The 24,960-nt window shown below is 29.2% G+C and overlaps 1 protein-coding gene across 1 annotated transcript; it reads left to right on the top strand.

Annotated features, from left to right (window-relative positions):
* Positions 1-13,408: 13,408 nt before the first annotated feature.
* Positions 13,409-17,443, top strand: LOC114166113 (transcription factor UNE10-like). Its single transcript, XM_028050778.2, has 6 exons — positions 13,409-13,696; positions 13,781-14,216; positions 14,895-14,996; positions 15,082-15,147; positions 15,673-15,990; positions 17,067-17,443. The coding sequence occupies exons 1-6, from the start codon at positions 13,590-13,592 to the stop codon at positions 17,148-17,150; spliced, it is 1,113 nt and encodes a 370-aa protein (XP_027906579.2). The 5' UTR covers positions 13,409-13,589; the 3' UTR covers positions 17,151-17,443.
* Positions 17,444-24,960: the final 7,517 nt, after the last annotated feature.

Genomic DNA, 24,960 nt, shown 5'->3' on the forward strand with positions numbered 1-24,960 from the left:
TCAACTCAAGTTTAAGTTTGATAAATCAAGTTTAACAGATTATTAACAATTGATTTATCAAACTTAAAGCAAGGAAGAAACTATTATGCACTTCAACCCTGTGCTAAAATAAAAACCTTAGTGACTTGGTAGCATACTGACATAATCAGAATCTTTACAATATTTTGGAGAAAGTTTGTTTAGAAAAAATAGTTTAATCTACACACACAAAGAATGAAATTAGAACAATATATTATACTTAATTGCATTTACTAGGCATAAGACTTTAAGCTAAGGTGGTAGGTCTTGCAAATTACAAAGTCACAATATGATGGTTAATGCCAGAATTAATACAAATTAGAAAGTCTTTCAAAAGCTTATTTTGTGATTCTTAAGTCAAGTCTTCAAAATGTATTAGAACACTTAACAATATTTGAAAACCAACCTACACTTTGGGTTTAGTACATGAAGAAAATCAGAGAAATATGAGGTGTATTATCCGAAAAGCTTAAATATTATTTATCACTCAATGTATACTAATATCTCAAATCTTGAAATTTTGTTTGTGTTTTCTTCTTCATTGCAACTTACAAGTATTTTGTTTGTGTAAATTAAGAAGTTCAATTCCCCTACATGTGTACTTGACATCCAAGATCCCCAAATCCCAAAATTTGCTCACCATCAGTTACAACAATAACTTGAATACTCTTCTCAGGCCAAATTTTCAAAACCTCAAGGACTTTACCCCTGCAAATGGCCAACAACCTTACAACCCTGCACCAAATGTGGATGAAAGTTGCATATTGATGTCGGAAAATAAAGAATTATACTTTTCTTTCAAACTAATGTAAACTATATTATGTTCTTGAAAATTTCAAGGGCATCATGTATTTGTAAGGTTATAGTTCAAAGCACTACTAAGAGAAGAAAAGTGATCATAAAAGAAAGAAAATGATATATTGTCATTCTTTTCAGAAAACTTAATATGAACAAAAACACCATGAATGAACAAGAGAATCGAAATAAGAATAAATCTTATGATGTTTAATCTAAAACTATATTTCACCTTAATTTTTTATTTTAAATATTTTGGTGGCATGACTTCGTTTTTTTCATCAAATAATTAGTTGAATCAAAGTTTTTAGTTAATATAAACTAAAGTTGCAACGAACCTGACATGAACTATGAACACATGAACCTAGAAATAAGAACACACGAACTACGAACACACGAATCTGCAATGTACAAATCAGAGCACTGAACCTGCAATCACACAATGCAGAACAAATTTGGATGAAAGAGGAAAAGTGAAAAATTAACATGAAAGTGAGAGTAAGAAACGAAAGCCATTATCAATTCGAAGTTGACGAACTACGAACACACAAACCTGCAATGTACCAACCAGAACAACTTAACCTGCAATCACACAACACAAAACAGATTTGGATGAAAGAGGAAAATGAGAAATTAACATGAAAATGAAAAAAAAAATTGAAAGCCATTACGAATTCGAAGTTGCCATTGACCGATGAAGATCGAAAAAAGAAATGGAAGCAAACAAAATTAGGAGCTACAATTGAGAGATTGAGAAATTGGAAGCCAATAAAATTTTTGTTTTTTGAGATTAAGATAGGACAAATGAAAACTTTTTAATTGTGAGACTGAGAGATGAAGTAGAAATAAAGTAAAGATTAAGCACAAAGTGTGAGATGAAGTAGAAATAAAGTAAAGATTAAGCACAAAGTGTGGATTGTGTTAGGTCATGAGTAAGAGATGAGAATGGACTTTATGAGTGAGAAAAGCAGAATTGTTAAAAAGTCAAACAAAAATAAAAAATTTTCACAATTCATTTAAAAAATCTGTCAAGGATTTAAGAAACCTCCATCATGAGCATAAATTTCTTGAGGTTATTCTAACCTCTCTTAATGAACCATGTTAAAATTCATAATATTTTATGAATTTTATATCGTTGAGGTCATATATGACCTCTCTTGAAGTCATATATGATAATTTAAAATATAATATTTTATATCGTTGTTGAGATTTGGAGAGTATTTTATAAGAACTCATTCTTTATGGTGGAGATCTTAACTTTACCTTTATTACAAAATTTTGTAAATAATAGATCTTATGTTAAGATTTTTTGTTAAATATTTACCATTAAGAATGCTTTTTATTTTCTTGCTTAACTATTTTAAAAAATTTACTAGTTTTTATTAAATTACACAATATTATTAATTTAAGGTAGGCAACGATTTTACATTATACACTTTGTTTGGGTCATGACGTGGAAAATAGAGAATTGAATTGAGGAGAAAATGAATGAGATATTTTGGTTTAATGGAAAGACAATGGATGTAGTTATAAAGTTATTAGTAATATGTAATTGATTTTATTGAATTAACAATTGTTAATTGTTTTTTTAGTATAATGACAAAATTACCCTTAGTTATATTATTTAAAATATAAAAAGTTTTTGGATTAAAAAAAAGAAAATAATAGAGATACTTAGTATACATTATTTATTAAAAATATTGTTGACTTGAAAATATTATTTATTAATTAAAAATGATAATTGTTAAAAAATGAAGTGTGCACGTGAAAATTGTTATTGAAAGTAAAGTGACAATTTTTCAAACAATCTCCATAAATCCACCATTTTTTCTTCATCTCGTACGGTCTCTTTCACATTTTTTCCTTCAAATTGCATAAATCACATTGAAAATCATATAACTTAAAAATTCATAACCCTCTATCCCACCATTTTTAAACATATAACTTATAATCTCTTTTTAAACATACAATAAAGTCTCTACATTATTCGTAGACATCGTCTTGTACACATAAACTTGAGAAAAAACTTATGTACCAACTTCACGAATCATATCTTCCAATTGTTCTTCCATGATGAAATTGATAACATCTTCAGTTTAAGAAACCGTTGGGAAGTCTATTAATTTGACGTATCATGTCTAAGTTGTATAACTTCAAAGGAAATCATCTCAAATAAGGTGCTCCTTAATTTCAGTTACATACAACCTTCTCCTATTCAAACAGTTGACACACAAACATCTAAACTTGACTTCATTGCCACTTCTACCTCATTATGTTGCACTAATGCATTATGAATTAATCTAACCTCAATCCATATCTATATGTTCTGAAATTGCATAAACAATTTTAGAATTGTCTAATTGAATTATAACCTCAATTTTGTACTCAAGGTGTGACCCTAACTCATTCAAGAAGATTTATTTCTTCTAGTTGAAAAGCTCCAAATGCATCATTGTTTCAATGGCTGGACTGTAATGTTGAACACAGTCTACACGAGTTAGTTATAGGCTAAAAATGAAGAGAGGAGGAAAAAACGAGAGGAAAGACAACAACAAACCTCAATGCAACAACCTATGTGTGCTTGTAAACAAAAATCAAGAGAACAAGTCAAGAAAAAAACTTTTGTTTCACTATACAATATGGAAATAACGAGTTTTGCAACGATGGGAGACAACATGACCATACACGGGCAAATAAAAAATTAAGAAAATATTCCTATTCAAGATGGATTGTATAGGCTACGATTTAGTTAAAACCACAACATATAAGACTATATACACGATTCTCTAGATGAATAATCTCCTATAATAAGATTGTCTCATTATAGGCTACAGTTCATCCAGAAAACCATAATATATACTCTTATATGCTACGATTTTAACTTATTTGTAGCCTATACATTCACAATATTTTCAAAAATGTTACCAAGTGAGGATTTGCTACGTCATAAGAGTAATTTATCTGTGTAGTTAAATAATATAGGGTTAAATATGTTTTTGGTCCCTCAAGTTTTAGTAAATTTTGGAATTAGTCCCTCATCAAAACTTTATATCAATTTAGTCCTTCATCTTTCAAAATGTGTGAATTTAGTCCTTTTAACCAAATTTTGTTAAGTTTATTTGACGTTTCAAGCGCATTTCATGATAGTATTTAAGTTAACATTGAAACAAAAATGTGTCAAACAGTGTAAATAATTTAAATACTATCATGAAATGCGCTTGAAACGTCAAAAAAACTTAACAAAATTTGGTTAAAAGGACTAAATTCACGCATTTTGAAAGATGAAGGACTAAATTAGTCAAAAATTTTGATGAGGGACTAATTCCAATTTTCGCTGAAACTTAAGGGACCAAAAACATATTTAACCCAATAATATATTTACACTAGTACCTTAATATAGAAAATCAAAATCAAAATCTTCCACTCTTCATTCTAGGATTTTTAACACATCTTTTCTCTTCTTCAGACAAAAAGACATAATTTTTCTTTCTTTATCTATTGTAGCATTTCCAATACATATCGATATAAAGGAATACCTTTCCACAATAATTCTCATCTTTATTTCTTTGTCATGATGTATCAAACAAGGACCGAGTATTTAAAAAAAAAAAAATTGTCACAACCTAGCAAATATTTGTAGTTTTAATAACAATTGCACTTTTATATAGAAATAAATAAATCTTATACAATTTAGTGAAAAATACAAGATATATTTAGTGAAATATATATATATATATATATATATATATATATATATAAGTATTATTTTAAATTTATTTTTGTTTCTTTTAATTCTATGAACGAGTAAGAGTAAAATGATAACATTAACAAAATATATTTAGTGACAAATATAAAAGGAAAAGTTTATTTGTTTAAATTTATTTTTTTTTCTTATAATTCTATGAATATGTAATTTTAATTTTTATAAAATTTGTTTACATTAGTAGTATTTACCGATTTTAGTATACAATCTTTAACTTTAAATGTTGAGTTGAGGTATGCATTTTAAACATTAATTTTTAACTTTAACAAGAATATAATTACAAACTTTAACATCAATTGTCATTAGATGATATATTAATTTTAAATTAAAATTGAAAAATCGAATGTTTTATTGAGTTTTGTATGGGAATCAAATTAGATATAATTAAACTTATAAAGACAAAAAAAAAAGTATATTTAAAATAAATAATTTTAAAAGATATTGAGATTTAGTGTTATTTTTTGGAGTTTCTTTGATATTTTTACTTATGTATTTCTTTTTATATTTTTATATCAATAAAACACTCTTATTTTGTTATCAAACACTACGTATTTTTTTTTTATATTCTTGATCAATCAAAAAAATTACTACATAATAAATATTGAAATTGACACTTAAAAAAATAGTTAATAAATTCAGACTAAGAATTTTATGTAAAAGGGTTCATAAAAAAATTATAATTATAAACTTCATATTATAACTTTCTTATATTTAATCCAAAAGAACTTATAGAGATAATTTTCTTAAAAAAAATATTTATATAAAAATTTAACACAAAATAGAGGAATTTAAATTTTCGATTAAATATTTCTTATTATTATAAATACAAAATACAATAATATTAACATATTAAAATATCAAAATTAATACATTTTGAAAACACACAACACTATTAATCCAATAAATAATTTGGATTCGAAACCATAAATCTACTCATGTATTGTTTATTAGGATTAAATATATTTTTTATCCCTTAACTTTAAATGAATTTTGGAATTAGTCCATTTCAAAATTTTGGATCATTTAGTCATTCATCTTTCGAAATATGTGAATTTAATTCTTTTAATCAAATTTTGTTAAATTTATTTGACATTTCAAGCGTGTTTCATAATAGTATTTAACTTAACATTAAAGCAAAAAAATTTCAAACAATATAAACAACTCAAATACAATCTTGAATACGTACGAAACATTAAATAAACTTAACAAAATTTGATTAAAAGGACTAAATTCACGTATTTTGAAAGATGAATGACTAAATTGGTCTAAAGTTTCAAAATAGACTGATTTTAAAATCCACTCAAAATTAAGGGACTAAAAACATATTTAATCTTCTTTATTATTAATGTAAATATTTAGTTGATTATTAAAATTAGTTAGCAGAATTTATTGTATTTTGATTTGTTTTTTCTTTTGTATTACATCAGCTAATTACGTCTTTAATTGTACTAGGAAAAAGGAGATCCACGTCTTGATTATCGTGTGAAGTCATCACCCAGCAGAGCAATGAAACAACAAAAATTAAAGAACCAGATACACATATTATCAAAACTTGACAGCTAATTGACTTCTACCTTCCATACAACAATCAATCATCCGACAATATTTTCCGAAGGATCCCACCCTTAAATTTCTTTTATGCATAATTATTAATTTCATATGTTTTCTTTTGGCAGATCTTCTTCACATTTAAGTCGATTTTAAGGAAGAATGTAAAATAATCATTTTATGCTTAAAAAAAATTCTTAATTTTTTTATTTAGTAATAATTTTTTTTATTAAAATAATTATAAAATAAATAATTTAAAATTATGTTTAAAAAATAAAAGTCTTAAATTTCTTTAGAATTAATATACTTTTATTAAGTTTATAATAAGGCCTCAATTTGTTTTAATACTAATATATTTTTATTAAATTAATTATAATTTTATATTTGAAAATAAAATATAATTAAATTATAATCAACGTTTGTTAATTTTTATTAATATTGAAAATAAATTCCATGAGTTAAAATATTTTCTCAATAAATTATAACTTTATTTAGGAAAAGGAGAATAATTAGTTATCTTTATTCTTTTATCATCAATTTTTATTTTTATTTTTTTCTTTTATCTATTTCACTTCTCATATATTGATTTCACTTGTGGCTTCTCCTTGCTTTATTTTATTCTAGAGTTTTCGGATTGTGATATATTTCATTCATTGAATTTTATGTTCTTTGTGTGTACCAATTCTTTTATTATCATTTATGGTTAGTATGTTTTTTTTTTCAATGTGTTATTTTTTTATATTTTATTTGTTGAATTTGTAATAGGATTACAAATGTGTTTTTTTTGTCTGATTTTGTTTTTTCCAGTACATTTCCATTAATGAGTTTCGAGATTTTTGTCTACCTATATTTTGATCAGGAACTAAAATTTTTGTTTGGATTAAATTGTAAAATTATTAACTAGTTTAGGGTTTAGCCTTTTGGTGAATAATGAAAATGAAATCTCTAGTGAAATAAGTCATGAACACCAATTGAAATTGAAGAGAAATATTAAAGTTAAATGAAACTATACATGACAATTTAATAGATAATTTTGGGCTATATGTCGAGACGACTGGGCCCGGGGCAAAGGTCGATATAAGTTAACTTTTGGACCTGTGCACTTTTTTTATCTTGTCAACTTTTGAGTGAATTTCAAAATTCTATTATTTTAATTATTTGAATTACCTTCTTAAAATTTTTCAATTTTTATTTTCTTATCCAAATAAGTAATTTTACTTCAAAGAATTTAAAATTTTCCAAATAAATTAAGGGTTAAATATGTTTTCGGTCCCTTAACTTTCAGTAAATTCTGAAATTAATCTATTTCGAAATTTTTGACCAATTTAGTCCTTCATCTTTTGAAATACATATTTAGTCCTTTTAATCAAATTTTGTTAGGTTTATTTGATGTTTCGTATGCATTTGAGGATTGTATTTAAGTTGTTTATACTGCTTGACACATTTTCGCTTTAATGTTTAGTCAAATACTATTATGAAACGCGCTTGAAATGTTAAATAAACTTAACAAAATTTGATTAAAATGACTAAATTCACGTATTTTGAAAGATGAATGACTAAATTGGTCCAAAGTTTCAAGATGAATTAATTTCAAAATTCACCTAAGGGACCAAAAACATATTTAACCCATAAATTAATTACTCTTTTAATTTGCCTTGTCTAAACACGACATTAAAAATTCTAAATTCTCCATATAAATGAATTACTCTTTTTAATTGTCTCGTCCAACACATCATAGCAAAATTATTTGTAATATAGTGCTTATTTTTCTCATTTGTATTTTTATTTAATGTGAAATTCAAATTAACATTTGGAATTCACTCAAAAATCTCAAACATGGTGACACAATAACGTGAAATCCTGCTAGAAAGATTTTTTATTCAAGAAATCTTCTAATATAGGACTCCTCACCCACTTACGTGTTCATTCCACATCCACCACATCATTTGTTAGACAGTTAACACTAATGAACAATAAACATTACATATAAAATATAAGATTCAAAAACACATTACCTTCGAGTTTTAGTTCAAAGCTATAACTCATTGGTAACTTCCCGATATTTCCATAATGAGAACCAAACAAATTTGGTACAAGTAAGAGTACTAACCCATTTATAAACCGTTTACAACAAAGAGATAAATTTACCTAAAGCTTCAATAACAAAGACTTTCAATAATGAAGACTTTTGGTAAAGAATCCTTAATTATTTCAAATTCTAGATATAAACATATTGAACTTAAATAATCTGGACTGTCCTTTTTGGGAAACATTGAATTAAGAGTAGAGTCAAAAAAATACAATGTAATAACGTTGTTAAACTACACAAAATCTTACTAATAGCTTTTAACTGCTTTATAACGTATTTTTCCTTCTTTTTTAATCCATACACAAACTTATGGACATATATACAAACAAAACTATCCATTTAACTTGTATAGAGCTTTTTCTTTTTCTTTTATAATATTAATACCAAAAATCATACTGATATAATTTCTACAATAAATATATTTATCGAGGGAGAGGATACGTAGTTCAATCTAGAGATGACAATAGGATAAGATAGGTCGAGTTTTGCTATCTCATATTCATTTTCAGAGAAAAGTTATCCTCATCTCTATACCCAAACATAATGGGCATATATCAAATTTTTGTCCATCCCCATCTCTACTGGGTAACGAGTATATATTCGTACTTTAATTCGTACCCACTTTCTTACTATTTCAATATTAATTAATTAATTTTTATAAAGTAATAAAAATTACGGTAAAGGAACATTTAATATTAAAAGGAGGATATTCTTGTTTCTTCATATGAAATATTTAGAAAGAAATTATAATTGTATATATTTCAAATTAAAATGCCAAATAAAATTTCATGAGAGGCAGAACATTTATTAAATTTGCAAATATTAATGTTACCTAGTTGATAATATTTAAAAATATATAAAAGGAAAACAAATATTTAAATTAAAAAATATTTTAAATGTATGTTTACTTCAATTTTTTTAAATTCTAATAAAATCCTTCTTTTTACATTAATAAAAATTACAATACACAACTTGATCAAAATCACACAAAGAACAAAGATTAAACTAATAATAATTAAAATTTAACATAGATTTTTCATCTTTTGAATTTCGATACAAGTTATATTGTGATAAAAATATTCATGAAAATTACATTAAATTATTATATTATAGTAAATAAAATTTATCATAGTGATAAAATTACACATATGATAATAAATTAGAAAATAAAAACAAGTATATAAAATTATCAAAATAGTATTCTACATGATAAAATAAACAACAAATAAAAATATTAAAAAAATATCAAATGGAAAGAATTTGAAAGACCTTGAATGAAATAACACAAAGAAAAACAAGTGTATAGTTAAAGGTATGTGTAAGATGAAAAATATCCGAGAGATCTAAGAAAAATTTTCAAACATCAACCTAGTTAATAAAAATTGTTTAGCGAAACACAAAAATTCTTCAAATAAAACAAAAATTAATAATAATAGAATAAAGAAGATAAGTTTTGTATATTACATAGTAAATGATAGGTTTATGCAATAAATATATAGTAACCTGGGAAGAAAATATACAATAAATAAAAATATTAAAAAAAGAGTTAAAATATTTAAATGAGAAAAATAAAATATATTTAATTGACATACATCATTTATAAAGATTTTGAAGAGAAAAAAATATCTTGAAGATACAAATGAATTTCATGACAAACCAAATAATTGAAAGAAATAAAAGTAGAAAGTGTGTAATGTAAAAAATAAAAAATGTGTAGTGCATATATATATATATATATATATATATATATATATATATATATTTAAGGTTACGTAATAGACTATAAGTATTTTAATAATTTAAATGAAAATATGGTGTAGATGAATATGGAGATAAGAACCGAAATGTAGACATTTCCCATCAAAATAGAAATAAATTTGAATAATACTCTTAAGACAGATTTATTTGTCATCCCTAATTTAAGTGCATGTAAAAGAAGGTATTTGAAATCTGGATTTATTATGTTTTCTAGTTAAATTCAAAAATATATCCGGATTCACTGTTCAAACCCCTCCAATAATTGTAGCCAAAATTAAACAAATGGCTCTTGAAAACCCATCTTCCAATCATTTTGTTTTTATAGATACGTATTGATTAGCCAAGATAATCTTATGTCACTAACAGGAGAACCACTGTTAATGAATGGATAATAATTTTTTTCTAATAGAAACACAAACATTTTTTTTATTAGAGACAATTTTATTTAACCAAAAAAATTATCATTGCTTTTACTACTGTACGAAATATATAAGGACGATTATATTATTAGTATATATGATATAATCCACAATAAAGCTGATGAGTAAGTAAGCCTGTATTAGTTCGATAACATTGATTATCTTATAAGAATTTAGGGTTTAGACGCGTGTAAGAATTCGGTAGAATTTATATAAATAGATTGTAGTTGGAAGTTATGCGTTCTTCATTAATTACACATTTATTTTTCAATTATTAATATAGCAGACATTTCGTTTTTAATTCTTAATTTTCGAAAAAACACCTCACCAATGTAAGTAAGAGCCAAACTACGAAGGGATCCAACGCACAAACCATCTCCACCATCCCGTGTAAGAACTAATGTCATATACTTGTGAAATGATTAAGCAAAATTATAAATAACAATTTTTACAAAAATATTCATAAATATTTTTTAGTCTCACCATGATTTCTATGAATGAAACTCATTTTTTACTATTTACTAAATAATATATATTTATCTTTCCATCCATATATATATATAGTGGCGGACTGAGGAAGGGACAGGGGGAGCCGTGGCCCCCAACGTTTTTGATTTTTTTTTATTTATATTATATGAATTTTTTTTTGTTTTTAATTTTTTAAATTATGTATAAAAAATTTAATGTTTTGGAATTTTTTAAATAATAAAAATATATATTAGGGATTGATAAATATTAAAATAGATATCTTTTTATTTATTTTATAAAATATAACATTTAATGTTAATAAATAATAAAACATAAAATTAAATTTAATGAAAAAGAAATAAATTTATTAAGATATTTTTTATTTTGTCTCTCACTGTTTGTTGAGTTTCTCACATATTGTATACACTTTAGACTTTTACTTGTTTTGTTTTCTTTTGTTTATGAAGAAAAAAAGAAAGTTGAACACAAATTCATTATTTTGTGCTCTCATTTTTGTATGCTTTCTTCTATTATTGAAGAGAAAAATAATTCTTTTTTTCTCAATTGATAGTGAAATATTAGTTTAATAATTAATATTATTTTTTATCTCATGAGCATTTGGTATATTCATTTTTATAAATATCAAGAAAAAGCAATGCACTAAGTGTTTTTTAATAACTAGTTTTTATTTGTGACTTGATTATCATATATTTTTCTTTTATTAATTACATATCACAATTTTTATTTAGATTATGATAAATTATCTTTTAGTATTTTTTTTAAAACATAAGTATATTGATGAAGAAATAAAAGAATAAATTAATTATTTAAAAGTGATAAAATGGAAGCTACTGTGAGGAAGAAAATAGAAAAAATCAATCTTTGACAAAAATAGGAAGTCAATTACATCTATTTCATTGATTTTTTAATCTGTTTTGTCTTATTTTAACTCTTCTTATTTCTACAACTATATCAAAAAGATAATTTTCTACAATGAAAATTATCAAAATAAGACTGCAAAATAATACGGAAGATGAATTTTTTTTGCTGACGATATGATTATTTACATTAAAAACAAAATATAACTAAAAATTTTAGTATTGATTCAATTATTATTAAGTTAAATAATCTTACGGATCCATAATTAAATATATAAATTAAATATATAAATTTTAAGTATATTTTGGCACCCCATAAATATCGAGCAAGTTTCGCCAATATATATATATATATATATATATATATATATATATATATATATATATATATATATATTAACATAAAATATATTTATTATGTTACTTAATTTATATTTATTTATATTTGACTTGTAAAAGTCAAATGCGATGATATTTTTATAATTAAATTATAAAAATTTATGTTTATAGGTCAGACGTAAAAATTCTGACTCGTATAGGTCAGACATAGATTTATAAATTTATGTCTAATTTAAGAGTGAGGTGTGAAAATCAATATTTATTTTTAATGCTTATAAGTCATATGTAAATTTGTTTAAAAAAAAAAAAACTTTAGTGTTCTTTTTTCATTCACGCGAACAGAACCCTCAAAGCTAACATGCATTATGTGTGTGACAGTGTCTAGAGCTTAAAGGTTGCGTTTTTTTGCTATTGTTGTGTTTGATTCACCGAGAAACTTCTTTGCCTCCAAATATTTTAAGCATTAAGGTTTATTTTTCTCAACTTCTCACTTTATTAATCGGCTTGCTCTTGATTATTTTTTCTTAGCCCATATGATCTTAATTTTGTAAAATTTACTAAAAATAGATAGATAACAATTTTTGACTCAATTTTTTTTTTATAACTTCTATTAAATTGTATTCAAATGTAGATTTTTCAAAAGGTTTAGAGTTGTTAAGATTTAATAGTTAAAAATTTTAAAAGGTGGAGACGCTAAAAAATGAAAAATATTGGAAATGGAGATAAGGAATGCGGTGACCAATATCCGAAAGGAATTGGAAGTCTAAATTTTTAAAATTTCATCATTTACTATATGTTTTTTATTTTCTTAATATTTTTGACCTATTTTTCTATATTTCACATATTTATTTGAGATATCTACTTAAAAAAATTCTAAAAATATTTATAGTATTTTCTTGTATCATATAGAGATTTTTCACGCTCTCACAAGATGTAAAGTTTGGCTTCAAATAAAAATTGAAAAATAGACAAAGTTTTTTTTTTTTTTATTGTCTCTACAACAAACACAATTTTACGTCTGACTGACGTAAATTTACCTATGTTATATATGTACTCAGATATAAATTTACTTCAGAAAAATTTATGTATGATATTTTATCATATATAAATTTACGTTTTTTATAATTACATAAATTTACCTATGTTATATATGTACTCAGATATAAATTTATATCAGAAAAATTTATGTATGATATTTTATCAGATATAAATTTACGTTTTCTATAATTACATTTTATTACGATTCGAACAATAAAAAACTTAAAATATCAAATAAAAAGTTTTTTATGGTATATATATATATATAAGTGTGGATGTTAAAGTTGAAGGCAATAATGAAATAGTTGAAAAAGCTGAACCAATGGTGGCTCTTATATTGGAAGCCAATCTTGCAATTATTCAAACACATCTAACATTTCTCTGCCCTTCATCTTCTTCTTCTTCCACACACACACACGCACAAGTCAAAAAGCATAACACCTGTTTTTCTTCAAACACCACATCCAAACTCTGAAATGAGCCAACGTGTCCCTAGCTGTGATGTGGACGACAACACCATTCCCATACCCTCAAAATTCCCTCTTATTTCCACCTCCAATTTCATGACCTATGAAGTTCCAATGTAACCATTCTCTCCTCAAATTTCATTCCTTTCACAACTCAAAACTCTGGAAGATGAATTCTTTCAATTCTATTGCTCTTGCAGGTTGGGCTACAAAGTGGCATGCAAAAAGGGACAACCTTCCACCCCTGGGAACCAAACAACATGGGAGATACCTCGTACAAGTGGAACCTTGGAGTCCATAGTCAACCATGGTATCGCCAAAAACTGCCACAACTTACTTACTAAGGACGCCTTAGTACCCTGTTTTCCCAAACAGGGCACAGTGTTCGGCGCGTGCAAGAAGGGTTACCCCGGGCGCGTGGACTCTGGGGTGGTGGCGCGTGGTCCCCCTACGTATGACTTGAGTGGCGGCAAGGACTCCAGTATGAGTGGTAGTGACACCTGTCTGAGGGAGTTGAGCGTGACTTTCAATTCAGTCACCATGGGTTCGCCGGAAAACACCAGTAGCTCCGGAAAGCAGTGTACGGAGACCACTGCCAACGACGACCGTGATTCCGTAAGCCACCGTAGATCGCAGGTATAATTCATTTGAAACAAAAGTACTAAATCAGTTTATAGTTTAGAAATTATTCTTTTGCAAATATAAAAAAAATATTTTAATGTTTGGTGTTAGAAAAATTTAAATTAAAATGATTCATAATTTTAGAATTGTATGGATCGATCGAAATGAATGTTTTTTTATATAATTTAAAAGAAGTGATTACTTTCATTTGAATAATTTTCTCAGCTAAAATGAATCAATTAAATATTTTTTGTTCCGATTAATATACCATGTTTTTGAATCTAGTTTCTGTATTTCTTGTTGTTAACTTCAAACTTCGTTCTTAGTTTACATTGTCAAAATGCTTACATGATAGGTATTATTTTAACGTGATGTCATCATCTCAATAATTGATACAAGCACGTGCTTTTCTGAAGGAAATTAAAATGTTTGAATACTGTAAGGATAATATAACCTTTTTTTTATGTAACTAACTTTTTATTTCAAAAGGGTATTCAAATCTTTATAAATTAGTTTGTTTAGTTTTTTTTTTTTTTTTTAAAAAGATATTTTTTAACCAACTTTAAGAAAAAAAAAACAATTGTTTTTTATTCAGAGTTAATCCAAATGGGTGTTTTTGTTTGATTGACTTTTTTATGGTAATAATTTGGTGATTATTTTTAATTATTATTATTATGTGATGGAAAATGTTAGAGTGAGGCACGGGAAGAAGATTGCAAGACAAGTGGAGTTGATAGATCTTGTGAATCCAATAAAAGAATAAAAGCTTCAGCTGTACACAACCAATCTGAAAGGGTTACGTGACTCCTCTTCTGTGCAACAAAGTATCATTTTATCTGGAATTTCTTCATCACTCATTCGCTCTGTCTTTGCTTTTCAGAGAAGGAGAGATAAGATCAACCAAAGAATGAAGGAATTGCAAAAGCTGGTCCCAAATTCCAGCAAGGTAAAAAGAATATTTGTGACTCACCCAGGTTTTTCGCATTATAAAATGTTCCCACACTTTTTTCAAATTCTGCTCACTCACAAACAGTGACCATACATTTAATAAACAAAGGATTCATTCTATTTATAAATTTTAAATTCACTTTATTTATATTTATGTATTTTAAATTGACTTGTGAAAATTTCATAATATACATAACAATTTTTATGTTTATGATAAAAGAAAAGTTTCACCTTTTGATAAATGGTGTTAAATTATCATAAATACAAATAGTTTCCACATCCACGTAATAAAAATTGGAGTTTAAATTTAACTCAATCTCACAATATAAACTTATAACACGAGGTTTACATTTCACTTGTAACATGATGTTTGTACTCCACTTATATATTATAAAATTCTTTATTTTTATTCGATGTGAGACTTCCAACTCACATGTTTACGTTTAGGTGAGAATCACATAAAATGCATGTGATATTTTGAGAGATTGAGAATGAGAGTTGCATGGTGTGGCTTATTTAACAGACAGACAAAGCTTCGATGCTGGATGAGGTTATCCAATACATGAAGCAACTGCAAGCACATTTGCAAATGATGAATTGGATGAAAATGTACTCGTCGATGATGCTGCCAATTACCATGCAACAGCAACAACTTAAGATGTCCATGATGATGGCTCAAATGGGCATTGGAATGAGAATGAACAAGGACATGGCTATGAATATGGATATGAATATGAATATGAACAACATGAACATTCCCACCATTGCTCCCATGCTCCATCTTCCTCCCTTTATGCCTATGGCTCCATGTGGTGATCGATTACTAGCAGAACCAGAAAAGGTATTGCCCCTTTTACATACTTATAAATTAATCATGGGATTTGGTTAATCTCTATCACTATAATGTAATTAAGATAACTATGGTTATTAGTTTCCCTTAAAATTTTGAACACAAAACATTTAATTATATAAACCTTGAAAAGAAAACAATTCTTGTTTTCAATATATCTTCTAAAATTTTCTTTTTGTGCATAATCAGTTTAAAATTTATCAGATGGTTCTTGACTATCATTTAAAGAGTATCACATGTCATTCTAATATAATAAATTTTAAAAAAAATGTATATAATATCATATGTTCTTAAAAGTTTATTAACACATAAATATTTTATGCAACATGTAAAACCAATAATTGATATCTATAATCTTACATTTTATTTAACAAATCTTAGTTTATCTTAAAATTAAAGATTAAATATGTTTTGGATCGGCTAACTTTCAGTAAAAATTGAAATTAGTATTTCTTCGAAACTTTGGTCCAATTTAGTCTCACAACTTTATATATGTTTGAATTTAGTCATTTTGACTAAATTTTGTTAAGTTTATTTGTCTTTTCAAACGCATTTCATAATAGTATTTGAGTTGTTTGTACCGTTTGATACATTTTTTCTTCAATGTTAACTCAAATACTATCATAAAACGTATTTGAAACGTTAAATAAACTTAATAAAATATTTAATTAAAAAGACTAAATTCATGTATTTCTAAAATTAAAGACTAAATTTAATCAAATTCGAAGATGTCTGATTCTAGTTTTAACTAAAAATTAAAAAATAAAAACATCTAAACACTACTTTAATGATTGTGACATAATTTTGAATGTTTATTAAAATAAATATTTTTGTAATATTTTTTTGTTAAAATAGTCCCCTATATTTGTTTCTGATTCCTTCCTAGTTATATGATAACAATGCAATCACTTAGTTACTTTTTAAACATTGATAGCACCAATAATATATATATATATATATATATATATATATATATATATATATATATATATATATATATATATATATATATATATATATATATATAGATAAAAGAGTGATTGCTAAAGAGGAATAACTTGATGCAGTCAGTGACAGTGGATGCATACAGAAAGATGGCTGCACTTTATAATCAGATGTATCAACTTTCAGATTCAAGTTCCAAGAAATGAGTTCTACTGTTCTACGCCTTCTCAAGAGCATCATAAGATTGTGGTTAGAAAGATTGAAGTGAAGTGGCAACACTTTCCTATTTTATTTTTCCTTCTACAAGCAAAATAAAATGTAATTTCTTTGTACTCCGATAGTACAAAGATGGTGTATTATCAGATGTGGTTCCTTCTGTTCAATGTTACTGTTTTTTTTTTTGTTATGATGACATAATAAAGTTTGAATATAGGATGTTATTCATATTTTTTCTGTACAATTAGATGAATCTATTTCAGTTTTACTCTATTAACTGTAATGTATGCTGTTGTTTCTGTTTTCTTTATTCTTCTTATGTAAAGTGTGTTTTGTTTTAATTAAATGGCATGCAATTTGATTCAAATTCTAGCAATTTTCTTTTATGTTATTAGATGTTTAGTTTTTTTCTCCCTCAAATTTCATTTTATAACATCATAGATAATGCACACAAACATGTTTATTTTGGTTTTAAGTATACTTTTCTTGCTTATTTTACAGTAATTGTTTTTTAAATTAGAGAAAAAAAAAAGAAAAATTATGGATCTTACAAAAAATTTATAAATTCTAATATTTACTTATTTTTACGAGAATATAAAGCAATGAGTTTATTTAAGATTGATTTCAAAATCTATAAATTATGGATTTCAAAAAAGAATAATTTGTCATGACTTGCCTTTTTGTTGTTTTAATTGGTACATTTACAATTTTTACAATTTTTTTAGAAGAAATTTCGTGAAAATGCATATATATGCAAAAATGGTGAAAAACAATGCTAACGAAACACCTACATACAAGATAAATGAAACAAAATTTGTGATTCATAAAGGTTCAATCGTTTATTCAGAATACCATATTAGAAATGAAAAAAAATATATATATCGTGATTCATACAGATTGAATTATTCGTTCAGAACACCATTCTCTTTTTCAATTGTTTAAAACAGCACTATATATAAAATAATTTCTTTGAGGAACACACCGTAAGTAAATAAATAAATAATAAGTAAAAAGTACACATTCTTACAATTTAACATTGTGTTTTGGACGAAACATTTCAACAATTATAAGAAATTAAAATTTATTGCATTTGAAATTCTTTCAATTGATTTTCCTTCATTTACTAAATAATTTATTTGGATAAAGTAATCGAAATACCTTACATTTCAATTTTTTGTTTGCATAAAATAATTGAATTTCTCTTATGAAATAAAATTTCATTCTAATAATATTTATTTTTATATATAAATTTTAAAATTAAATTTAACAAATATAATTGTCAACTTAAAATATTTAAATTCGATCAAATTTCAATCAAGCCGACTCGACCAAATTCGGACAAATTTTGGTCGCTGTAAACTAAGTCCAATTTGGCCAAATTTAGGTTGGAGCCAACTCAGTCACATTTGGCCAAATTTTGGCCCATGCTGACTCGACCAAATGTTTCCAAATTTCAGTCGAGGTCAACTCGACCAAATTTGGACGAATTTAATATTGTCGTCTTAGCCCAGCCCATTAGGATCATCGCCTGCCCTAGCCTGACTCGTCAAGATCATCGCCCGCCTTGGCCCGTTTGGGTCGTCAGGCCAATCGAGCTCGTTTGGGTCATCAGCCCGACCCAGCTCGTCTGGGTCATTGGTCTGGTCGGTCCCGTTTGGATTGTCGGGCTGATCAAGCCTGTTTGGGTCGTCAGGTCAATCGGGTCTGTTAAGGTCGTCAACCAGGCCTGACCCGTTTGGGTTGTTGGACCCATCCGATCCGTGTGTGTCTTCAAGCTCGCCTAACCCGCCTTTGTCGTCGAGACTGTTTGGGTCATCTGGCTTGCTTGGCCCGTTTGGGTCATCTGGCCTGCTTGGATTGTCTGAGTTGTCAAACCCATTTTGGTAGTCGGGCCTGGTCTGTCTGGATAGTCAGGTCGGCCTGACTCGTTTATGTCGTCAGGCTGGACTGACTCGTCTAGGTCATTTGGGTCGTCTGGGTCAAATTAATACCTTTAATCTGGAACATGAGAAATTCCAGAAATTGTAGAATTTCAATTTCCTTTCTTTTTGAATGAATTTCAAATTCTATTATTTTAGTGATTTGAAATACCTTCCTAAAAATTCTCAATTTGAATTTCATTCTAATTTCCTCATCCAAACAAATCATTTTACTTAAAACAAATTCAGATTCTCCAAATAATTGAATTACTTTCTTAAATTAACTCATCCAAACACACCATAAAGGTAAATTAACATGTCAAATTTTTTTCAGGTAAATTGCAAACTCATTTATGTAATTTTTATAATGATAAATTACAAATTTTATACGTAATTTATATTAGTATGTAATTTTCCACTTGTATTTAACACTAACCGAAATAATTTAAAAAGTAAGAAAATATAAATATATTGGAAGGAAACCATGAATGTAAAAAATAAAATAAAAGATAATGCAAATCCATATCTAGAAAATCTATTATGGATAAGAATTTAAGACAAAAAGCATATAGATTGTTCATGTTACTTTTGTAACGTTCCAAATAAATAGATAAAAATCAATTTAAATAAACGCCACATATATTAAATATTCAGAGAGTGCGGAAAAACGGAATATGACGTACACAGTACTCTAATATATCCATAAAACGAGGAAGAGGCTCCACAGGCCTAAATGAGGTACAAAATCTCGTCAAGAGCGAGAGAAACTACTAATACTAAACTCCGAAAGTGGTGGCCCCCAAAGTGAGCCCGATAGACGTCCAAGATTCATCAAACCGCATCATCTCTATTATTATTACCACTGCCAGAGGTTCTCACATATGCTCACATCAACAAGGTTGATGATCATCGCAAAGGAGCAAACCACACACAATCATATAAATAAGCAAAGGGTAAGCTAGTTTAGAAAAGTTCTTATATCATAACACTCAACATACGAGCTCATAGTCAAGCATAATTAACATACATCCACATAAGAAGTACCAAACTACATAAGACACCAAGACTTGGCTATCCGGATACATACGATGAGGCACCACCACCAAACTGTGGAATTACGTCCTAGCAGTGAGGCATCACCACGAGGCCTTCGCGGAATTACATCCTTACATGAGACAACACCACGTTACCCTCGTGGAATTACGCCCTGTCGATGAGGCACCACCATGAACTTCCCCTAGGAGGGTCCACGAAATTACGTCCATTAGGTGAGGCACCACCATGAGTACTCCCTATGAAGGTCATGGGATTACGTCCTACCCGCACTTTACCCATGTTTCACCAACCACTCTTAGAGTTCTCATGCACATCAATCTCATACCAATATGTGTATATATATATATATATATATATATATATATATATATATATATATATATATATATATATATATATATATATATATTTACCAAACCAATCAAGCATATATCACACCAAGCCCATGCTAAACACATCAACTTACAGTCCCAATATATCATATACAATACATATAACATCATGGCTCGAACCGTCTTAAGCGTACATCAATCAATCATGTGAGACATACATATATATATATATATATATATATATATATATATATATATATATATATATATATATATACACTTAGAAATGCCAAATCTCGCTCAAGCTAAAGAGTCCTCGCTCAGGCGAGAGGAACCCCTCACTCAAGCTACCAGCTCTCGCCTGGGCGAGACTACAACAGGGAGCACGTCGAGGTCTCGCTCAAGCTAGCCCAACTCACTCAGGCGAGACTACTCTCGCTCAGGCGAGTGGCCTTCGCTTAGGCGATCCCTCGAAACAAAGAGGGGAGTGAGCTACTAATGTTCTCGCTCAGGCGGGAGCTCCTCGCTTAAGCGAGAGCTTTCGTTTGAGCGACCAACCCGCTCGCTTGGGCGAGTTCAACAGAGCTCACCATTCTCTCGTGCAGAAACAGGTCCACCTCAGTATAGCAGTACAAACCACACATTTTCATATGACTAATAACACGTACCAACCATCCAGTACATAGATTCAACCGAACATGCATCTAAAACGTAAAAACAATAAAGCCCTAACTTCCCTTACCTGAAAGGAAGCTACTAACAGACTGCAACCTTAAGCCAAAGAACCTAGCACCTCCAAGAGTAGGGTTACGAACTCGAACAGCGGCACAGAGAGAATAACAGGGTTACTACTGTGAATCCTAACAAAAACCACAAAAATAAACTTAGAAAGGAGAGAGTACGGTTCAAGGACCAACTTACGTGAGACGATGTGGCTTTTGAGCTAGCACGAACAAGAGGAAACCAAACCCTAGCAGAGCTTCTGTTGATAGGGAAAGGGAGAGAGTAAGGTCCTGTTTTTCGCAAGAATCGTAGAAAATGAGAGGGTTAGGCTGCCTTAAGGGTTTTGGACACCCTATGGGCCAGTCCTTCGGTCCAACAGATAGGGCTAGGCCCCTTTAAATTTTAGGGCAGAAAAAAAGGGTTTTACATTCTCCCCAACAACAAAAATTTTTGTCCTCGAAAATTCATCGATGAGGTAGGAAGGAACTATGTTCTCCTCATATCCTCTGAGAACCACCACTCAGGCACGACCGATGTAGCTACTCCAACACCTATAGTCACTGGAAACTTTGCCTTCGTGCTAAACGATATGTGTTCAATTGTGTAAATTAGTTTAGTCACTACTCTCGAAGCACTCCTAATCCTCCAACCTTGAAACTGGAATGCTCCTCCAAACTTGCCCTACTATCTTGTATCTGATGTATTGACTCACTAACCATATGCTCTTCATCACCCCCCGTAGGTTTTTACCAAGGCCTCAGATGACTTTAAGTCTCAAACTAAAGCATGTTAGTTATCACTTCACACCACCTTGTTCCCTCCTCAAAGCATCACTCCACTAACTTGATCACCCTTAACTTCTGGTCTATTGTCCCATACCAACACTCTTGGTCACTTTTATCCATGACGGCACTCATAACATCTTGTCCCCTTTACTGACTCAAACCAATGGTAACAAGGTCCTCAACCAAGTTATTCCATTTCCAAATTAAACTTTCATTTGTTACAACCACCCAATTCAGTTCGGCATCTCACCTTCCTTTCTGATCTACTAACTTGTAACCATCCTTCCACAAAAGCCTTAGAACCATGTCTTTCCTTGACTTGAAGTTTCTAGCTTGATTTATACTTATCAGCTCTAAGATACTTCTCAACTAAGATTTTTCTGAATTGCTTCTTCCCCAACCTTGTCGAGAGACTCACTAGTTCCAGTCGGATGACTAGGCTATTGAAATCTCCTCACACATTCTCTTCCCAACCCAAACACTTATGTTTCTCAACCAACCCTTACTCTTAACTCATCAAATCACAAATCTCGAATTCCGCTTTCTGGCTAAGCATTTACTCTTACTTTCTCACTTCCCAATTGGCACCCCAACTTGAAACCATAACTCAACCCATCTCCTACTTCTCTTGCACAACTTTCTCTGAGTAACCCCATAATTTCAAATCTAAACGATCCCTGGACATCCTTAATTGATTCTCATAAGATCAACACTTTTGCTGTTTAAAGAGAATTAGTTGTCGTAGTAATCCTCTAGGTCGTGAGTAAGATAGTTTTTTCCACGTACCTCTTACCCTTCATAAGTATCACTTGTCATCATCCCACTGCGCTCCTCTGACCAACACAAGAAGTCACTTATTTGTTTACTCGAAATGATCCTCCTTTCATGTCTACCGTGATAAGGAATCGATCATCACTGAGAAACCTTCCTCCAAAAATTCTATGAAACTTGCAAAACTTTTTGGACTCCCCTGTTTATAGCCTTAACATCCTATTTCCTCAGCATCACATCCACCCTTTTTAAACCGTATGTCTTACTAGTCATTCCAACCTTTGTCAATACCCCTCTCGAACATTCTAAAGATTCTCTTCACACTTGGAAAACTCGCCACTAAACCTTGATGATACTGCTAACCTATTTGAAATTCCTTACCTTCATCATGTTTCCACCCTTTAAAACCATAGGCCAAAAAGTCTATCATCCCTTATCCAACGTTTATCCTTGAATAGTCTATCCTCCCACTACCTCTCCTTTAAGATTCACCAAACTTGCAGTCATCCTTTTAGTTATACTTAGTATAAGCCACTACTTCTCCAACCTTTCTCCCATTTCCGTATTTACTTCAAATTCTCAGTAGGAACCATCCAATTAGGAACTATCGGCACAAGTCTCCCTTCAGGCACCAATGTAAAACTGAACTCCACCACACCAAGGTTAAAATTCTAATACTTGCTTTAGAACACGTCTACAAACTCTTCTACTATTGAGATCCTTTGCGTCTATTATTCACTTTCCTTTGTCAGGTGGCTCTGATTCACATGACACTCCGTCCCCACTATTTAGCTTGATTCGTACTTCATACGCAATCATTGACTTATCCCTTTTGCTCAAGGTACACCACCTTGTTGGTTGTCCCAAGTCATCGGAATAAGATTGAGAAAATAACCAATTCACCCTTGAGACCATGTCCCAACCTTGTAAAGGAAACAATTCAAATTGGGTTTAAATTTAAATACTTTGATCACCACGAAGGTGCCACACTCCCGAGTGAATCTTCACTTGGTCGCTACTGTAGCGAAAACCACTATCTCAAACCCAACTCTTTCTTGCAGACAACCATGAATTCTTTACCATACTGGCGACATCAAAGAGTGCACGACCCTAAGCGAAGCCAAAACCCATAATCCAATCATCACCTTTGTAACATGTACCTTTTAATTTATATCACCTGTGATGGCCACTTCAGTGCCAATCCTCGCAACATTCTCATAACTACTCAAAACTTTTGTTTTCCTTTCCTCTTTCCTGGTTCTATGACATTACTAATTGTCCTTCCCTACAAGAACAAACTTAACTATGTGCTTCCCCATATGATGTTCGAAATCGTCCATCTCATATCCAATGTCAAACCTTCCTCTTTTGTGGTCCATTTTACTTAGAACATCCATCCTCTTCCTAACTTGAGTAACTGCTACCGCCGAGAAGACCCGACTACTCCTTACTGAATTGGTTTGGTATATAACTCCTAATATACTTCCTTCTTCTATCACGTCATCATACTTGACTGATCTTCAAAGCTCTGCCTCCTATAAGCTTCCAACTACACGTCTGATTTCCCTATACACTTCATGGCCTCCACCTTTAACCTTAAACCTCCCACACTGTTCCACTTTGAATCTTAGACGTTGTCAAATGTAAAACCAAGTTGATTTATCAAACCTTGCTGCATGAGCACGCATTGATATTTTCTCACATACTAATCTTTGAACTCAACCCTTCTTGTAAGACTTGTGGTATACGATCTTAGAACTTGATCATGTATCTCTCTCAACCCAAAGTATTGCTTCTTAACTTTTAACATCAATTCCTCAGTCCTCTAAACCAAGACTCAACTTTCATCATCTATCGATATACAACCCTCTACATCTTCGCACCTTTGAGACAAGGATTTTCTCATAGGCCCTACCAATCCTGGTAAAGGTGAGTAGATCAAGTTGAGTTTGGAATCTGCATTCCCTCATCGCTACAGACACAAGACATGAAACACAGATGCGTAACAGGACAAACTAGAACATACAAGGCAACACTCCATCATCTACAGACAACCAAACCTTTGTCTGTCACCCTTCCTCCACCAAATTATTAGAATTCAGAAAGGAAAAACAACCTTTGATCTAGTCATGAGTGTGCACCCTCATCACTTTATCAAAACGTTTCCTGTTCTTAAAACTTTTGGTGTTATTGATAAACTCAACTAGACTTAAC

This window comes from Vigna unguiculata, chromosome 10 (assembly GCF_037176805.1).
Source record: "Vigna unguiculata cultivar grain cowpea cultivar isolate G323 ecotype 2 chromosome 10, ASM3717680v1, whole genome shotgun sequence".
Taxonomy (NCBI): domain Eukaryota; kingdom Viridiplantae; phylum Streptophyta; class Magnoliopsida; order Fabales; family Fabaceae; genus Vigna; species Vigna unguiculata.